General features: G+C 40.8%; 1 protein-coding gene across 1 annotated transcript; it reads left to right on the forward strand.

The window, feature by feature from the left end:
- Window positions 1-1,831, forward strand: purg (purine-rich element binding protein G). Its single transcript, XM_073478245.1, has one exon. It carries the CDS (start codon window positions 199-201, stop codon window positions 1,225-1,227), a length of 1,029 nt encoding a protein of 342 aa, XP_073334346.1. The 5' UTR covers window positions 1-198; the 3' UTR covers window positions 1,228-1,831.
- The last annotated feature ends 5,286 nt before the right edge of the window (window positions 1,832-7,117 follow it).

A 7,117-nucleotide genomic window follows, 5' to 3' on the forward strand; every position in this document is an offset into this window, starting at 1 on the left:
TATTTGGGACACAGAAACTCGATCAGACGATGACTCCAAACTAAGCTGCCATTTTTAGGTCATTCGAGGCATCTCGCTAACTTGTTTGTAGCTCCAGCAAATTGTGTGAATAAGCCTGCTCTATCCGCCTGTTAGTGTCCACTGGGATGGGGGATCGCTTTGTCCTGTGCCGTCTAACATCCTAGTGGAATATAAATCATGATGGCTGATGGATGTTGCAGAGGGATGGAAAGAGGCAGGGGTAAGATTGCATCAGATTCTTTACAGAGGTCCGCATATACTCAGCAATATGTCCAGACCGGATCACAGCAGCAGGGCAATGACATCCAGGAGTTAGCCTCCAAACGAGTCGACATCCAGAAGAAACGCTTCTATCTGGATGTAAAGCAGAGTGTGCGCGGGCGCTTCCTCAAAATAGCGGAGGTGTGGATTGGAAGAGGCCGTCATGATAACATCAGGAAGAGCAAGCTGACGCTGTCTATGTCGATGGCTCCCGCTCTACGCTACTGCCTGGGAGACTTCATAGATTATTATGCCCGTATCGGGCTGCGGGGGGGCCTGGCGCCTCCGCAGCTCGAGGAGCACAGCAACAACGGCCAGGGCCGCGCGCACGACTCCCGCAGGAGAACGCAGGAGCCGCACGCTGCGCTGTCTCCCACCGGCTCTGCGGTGTCCGACGACCATGCCCACCGCGTCCTCAAGAGCGAATTTATCGAGAGAGATAACAGAAAGTACTTTCTGGACCTGAAGGAGAACCAGAGAGGCAGGTTCCTCCGCATACGGCAGACCGTCAGCAAAGGACACGGCACAATGGGCTACTACGGCCAGGGCATCGAGCAGACCATCGTGCTGCCCGCACAGGGGCTCATCGAGTTCAGAGACGCGCTGTCACAGCTGATTGAAGACTACGGCGACGAAGAGAGCGACGCCCGCGAGCGAGCCGGGTCCAGGAACCACGACGACAACCCCGAACTTCCAGAGGCCGCGTCCATCCGGGTGGACAACAAGAGGTTTTACTTTGACGTCGGTTCTAACCGGTATGGTATCTTTTTAAAAATTAGCGAAGTGCGGCAGCCGTATAGAAACACCATCACAGTTCCCCTTAAAGCCTGGGCTAGGTTCGGAGAGAATTTCATCAGGTACGAGGAGGAGATGCGACGGATTTTCTCCTGTCACAAAGAGAAGAGGACAGACGCTCGGCAGGACAGTGAGGAGCAGGAGGACTGACCTTGGCAGTAGGCTGTGTCTGTCTTTTGCATGTATTCTAGGGATTCTGTTAATGAAGAAAATGTCCAGACGTGACAGCAACCCCTAAATACTCCCACTGATGTAGGCCTATTGTATGTCCTTACAATCCTACTCATCCACTCCCCCACGGTAACTCTCGGCTCATCTGCTGAGGGCTGGTGAGCCACAAATTTGAACCTGCCAAGAAATTGTTCATTCATAGCCCAATAACTGCACATGTTTCAATGAAAACATGTCAGATGTCCGTTTTCCAATTCATTTGCTATTTAATGCACTTTTGCCACTCAACCAGGGCTATTGTAGATTGTAGGGCAAGTGATAATATTTCAAAAATACTTCATATATTTTGCCCCTAAAGCATATTGGTGAGCAGTTGTACGATGCACAAATGTGCAGAAAAACTTACAACCAAAATTAATCACTGACAGTAAAAAAAAAATTCATGAATTAACGTAATATGTGTTCGATGTAGTTTAGTTTCCATGAAAAGTGCAAAAAGAAAAACATACAATTTTTGTAATTTGAATTTATATTTAAATTGCAACTAAAAAATGAACAGAGGACCTCACATGTGGAAATAGCTTGTTGGATGGGTGGGGGGGTGCTGGTCCAAGTTCCAAGTGCAAGTCAAAGTACAGTGACTAATGTGATGATAAATAATGAATATAAGACAATAATAATACTGCAGTACACACACAGTAGATGTCTCCATGTAGAGGTAATGCTTCCACATTCACAATAACTGTGGCAGTAATGAATCTAGGCTTACTCATTCATTTCAATGACACAACTTTTCCTGCAGTGCTGTGCTGTTGGCAAATCAAACATGTGCCAGTGACCAGACCAGGTAGAATATCGTGCAGTGTATAAAATGTTATGACGTGCTGCTTATCCTGGCAGCATTAAGATGAGGGGAGAAACTGAACGTTGTAGTGCCGTAGAGTCCAGAGTATGGGGACTCAAAGTGCTATGTGGTGGCCTGGTTTTTGATAAGCCTTCAGACCAGACATTTTGGGTATTTTATCTGTCATTTCCTGTGGCAGCACAACAGTACAGCACATTGGGCTGTTCTGCCACAGTGCTAATGTCAGTTGGAAAAGCACCAAACAGTTTACAATGGTTAACCACATTTATGATGGAAACAAAAATTAATCAACAAAAAAGTATTGGCTTGTACATCTCTTTTATCATTCTATCAAACACAGGCAATTAGTCCACAAACACAGGAGCTGAGTCACATTCATATTCTAATATTTAATTTGTTACTTCTTTCAAAGCCTCAAACAATTGAAAAAGAATTGACTTGTGGCATTTGCTGCTGCAAGAGATGACCGGATGAATATATTTTTGAAAAGATGTCTTTTGCCGCCATTCACAAACCCAGTAAAGACAGAAAAGAGAAAACTGACAGTGACTGCTGTCTGACGAGACATATGTAGATCTATTCATTCATAAGGATAAGTGTGTTGCTATATTTACACTATTTATACTATATGGCAATTATAGCCTAACAGTTCAGAATTACACATTTTGTTAGCTGAAGGAAAGGTATTTTACATGTGTTCTGCGGCGCACGCAAGAGATGATCATATGCAGCGTATCCTCACTGGCCACACTCTTTGGCCACAAATAGACCTGGCGCCTCAGTTATAAAAATGCTCTTAGATTTATACTTGACCTTAGTCTTGAAATAATTTCCAGCGACGTGCTGACATTCGATTCATAAAAGATGCTGAGTATAAAACACCTACCTTAAGCAGATTCTAAGAATCCAATTTTTAATGTACGCACATGTGATCTATAAATGTTAAATCAACTTAAATTGACAGCACCTGCTCTGTGATTTTCTCTACCACACACTGGCTATTCCTGACTAAACCCTCATTTATGCAGCGTTATATAAGGGAAATCAAGCTTTGTTGAAGATAAGATCGATGGTAAAGGAGACTGAAGCCAGGCAACAGATATTGTTTGATGGACTCAATAGTAGGTAGACAAACAAAGCCAAACACACAGCTTAGGAGTGTACAGTAATGCCCTTAGGCCTTTACATTTTTTAAATGAGACATCAAAATGAGTTATTTACTTATTTCATCCATTTGACCATATCTCCAAAAACCTACTGCTAAATGTGTTGGAAACCAATTTCTTTGGTTTTGAAATATGTGGTGCTATAGAAATGTGCTGACACATTTCTGTTTGTCATATAAAGTTGTTGATAACCCACGTAGGACATCTCAGATCTACAGATCTGTGTTGTCAACATGACATTAACAGATGGGTAAAGGTAGAAAATGGACTTGTTACCTTGATCTCTGTGGTAGCATAGAAAGGGCTCAACATCCTGCTCAAACAGGCCTTTAAACCATCTTTGTATCATTTTGTTCGCTTCTGCAGAACCATATATTTTACCTTTCCCTACTATCTATTGATAAGGAAGTGATGAAGTTGTCTTATAGTATTTATGTCTTACTTGTGTGTTCTTTTTGGCTGTAAGATCCTAAAAATCCATGAAGTGCTGCTTCTCTATTAGAGTTTGAATGGCAGTTTGCCGTACATCAAGCTCTATTTATACTGTATGTGACCTGCATGATAGAGGAGCTCTCACTAATCACAAAGATCCCGATTCAGACTTTGACTTAAGCACCGCACAGATGTTACAATACAGTTGTTATGCTGTGCTGATTCCAAATCTTGAAGTCAGGACAAGGTGATCCAAGGTCTTCTGTAAGATCAGACACTGAAGTGCCAAAAATCAAGGGCTCACAACCTTTTTCTGATGGAAGAAATGCACTTGTATTCCAGTAAGTACCAAAATTATAATCAAAGAATAATTAGAACTAATTATTTGGTATCAAAAAGAAACAATTATGTGACACAGTTAGTTTATATGTAGTACTTGGAAAATACTGTATTGGAGAGTGATTGAGACTACAATACAGTATTCAAATAATATGCAGGAGTGTAACCAGAACAGGGACTGGGTTGAAAAACACTGAGGAGGGAACTACCTGAACCACACATGGTAATTCACAGTAATGTACATTTCCAAAGCATACTGTCCTTCAGTACAATAGAGTTGTGTCATACTCATCACTCCAACACAAATACTCTTCTCATTCATTAATTAAAGCAACATTATATAGAAATGTGTATTTTGTGCAACTTGGCGCCCCCCTACTGTTTCTGAGTGCAACTGTTGTAATACAAATCCCAGCTTTCTGTAACAGTTGGTCAGATATAATATAATGGTACAAACAAAACTAGGCATGTCATAACAATGTTATGACATGGAAACTTGTATCCTGAAGTAATCTAAGTCTTCACAAGCACTGCACACAACTCAGAACAGTAAGAGTACGCCAAGCTGACGTAACCTGAACCACAGACAATAACTCCTGGCTAGAAGATGCTATCAAATGGGCAGACTTGGCTTATGATCAAAAACTAATGAATTGACAACTTTGCTAACAGAGCCAAACATCATGCAGCTGCAACAACACAAGACTTATAACTTAGTAAGACAGCTAATATTACTTACTATTCAACAGCAACAAGTCCAGCTCTGCGTTTGCCTGCAGCCTTTTATTTAGCAAGATTGTCACCAATGACTCAAAGCTAGTCTGAGATTCACTCTTGTCTTTAGCCTCTTGCTTTGTCACTCTCTTTTTTTTCTCTTCCTAGCTTTCCCTATCAACGTTCTCGTTGGTCTCTTCACCTCTGTCATGATGTCTGTAGAGGCTGTTGAGCCTGTCTCCATTGCCTGCTTGCAGCAGTTACCGATTGCTTTCAGGAAACTCCGTAAAACACAGAGAGTTGAGGCAGAGCAGCCGGAGGACATCAGAGAGAATACAAGAAAACCTCTTCACCATAAAATATGATTCAGTTTCACTAAAATCCCTGATAGTTGTTGCTGTGTAAAATGTACTGCTGTAAAGCATTATGTTTTCTGATCCTAGCAGCTTGCAGAAGTTACATAGTGCGGAAACAAGTGACAGGGCAGCTGACCGGCTGAGACAGACACCATTCACCATAGTACAAGACACTGTAACATTAAAATGATTTTGAAGCTGTTATTTTTAAGTAAAATGGTTATATAATGTTGCTTTAATTCTAGTCACATGTATTTTGCTGTTGTTTTGTTCACCACACTAGTGTAAGTGAAACTCAACACTTCCTACAGATGTAGACATTGTGAAAAAAAAACAGTATTTGTGTTGACAAAAAAAAAAGGAAACCTAAGAGCAGCAGTACAAGGAGCTGTTTGAATGTCCACTAAATTTTCAAAGATAAACATGGAGGAAGAGTTCAGTTTGGGTTAACAGCAAAATAAAAAGAACAGATTATAAAAACAGGGAAGAATCTGCTATAATGAAGATATTTAATAAAAATGGAAATTAGAAATAAAGGCATGTTTTAATAAAAGGCCTAGTTCCCCCTGCAGTTGAGGTAAATCAAGCTGACTCGAGGATACCCGCACTGTGAGCTCACACCACTAGCACAGGAGCCCTGGACAGCTGGGGCTAGCACGCTAACCTTGGTAGATGTCTCTGCAGTACAATACATAGCCTTCTTTGACAGAATTTCAAACCTTTTATTTCATTCTGTCAATGATTTAAGTTACTTTACGTGTTGTTGCCTTTTTAGCTAACTTCACTAATTGGCAGACAGAGCAGCAAATAGGATCCTGCTGTCTGCGCATTCAAGAGCAGACAGGTCCACCTCTTTATGGACTTCTCTGTCCTGATTAGATAAAAAGGGCAAGGAAACCACAAATGTCATTTCTCTTTTACTGCATGAGGGGGGAGAGACATGGGTTCCTGACCAAACACTCCATAACATTGGTTACTGTTGGAACACAGAGCTATTTAACACTAATTTTAATTAATATATATCACTTACAGGAGCTTTAATTTTTGCATTTTTAAAGTAAGATTTTTACATATAGCATCTTTAATGGCAACAGCAGCTGATGGTTAATGTATATGAGATGTTGGGACTTCTGTCACTGATGTGTGTTGTCTTGCAGCAGACATGCTGCTCTGTAGAGGTGTCTGAACTATTATCTCAGTGCTCTGGTGCTTGCTGCCGTTTTTATAGACACACTTAGAAATATATATTTCCACCAGATACTGCCAGTGCCTGTTCAGAGGAATAAATCCTGCTGCGTCGTTCTTGTTGTATTGTTTTAATATTGTGCTTATCGAGCTACCTTGTCCTCACAGTATTATTGAATAATACTGAGCTGCACTGAGGTTTCAATTGAAACATCTTATAATCATCCATATTAGAACAAAAAGGCAGTATGAATATAAAGAAGCTTCATTCACCCTATCATAATCTGGAGTGCACTTACTGACTAGTCCATGTCTGAACTCTCAAACACACATTTTAAATGACACACAAGCCTCAGAAGTCTCTGAATCGGGCCCTTTGTCTCAGTGTAACTCTACAGTGTACTGACTGCTATCAACCCTAAGTTTAATGTTGAGATGTAATGAAATGACTGGTCTTGGTGGAGGAGGTTAAAAAAACTTTTGAGAAAATTCTATGTTAAAAGATTTGTACTTGTGGCAGCCGTTTCTTGTGATGCCTTTAGGTGCATGAAAAGCACAAGACTAGTTGGGTTTGGTGTGTTTGTTGTCTAGTGTAAGGCGTGAACTTAAATGAATCAATGAGTTGTTTTATTTTCATATAAATGGCTGAGTTATAAAGCAGTGTAGGAAGTATAATTCAAAGCACAATTTATTTTCAAAATGATGTGGAATTAGAATATATACTCAATTCTTTACATTGATTTGATTTAGTATTGATGGCCAATGGAACATGGCTCTAGAGGCAGATTTTAGATCAAATCTGGCCTCAGCCA

This window comes from Pagrus major, chromosome 12 (genome assembly GCF_040436345.1).
Source record: "Pagrus major chromosome 12, Pma_NU_1.0".
Taxonomy (NCBI): Eukaryota; Metazoa; Chordata; class Actinopteri; order Spariformes; family Sparidae; genus Pagrus; species Pagrus major.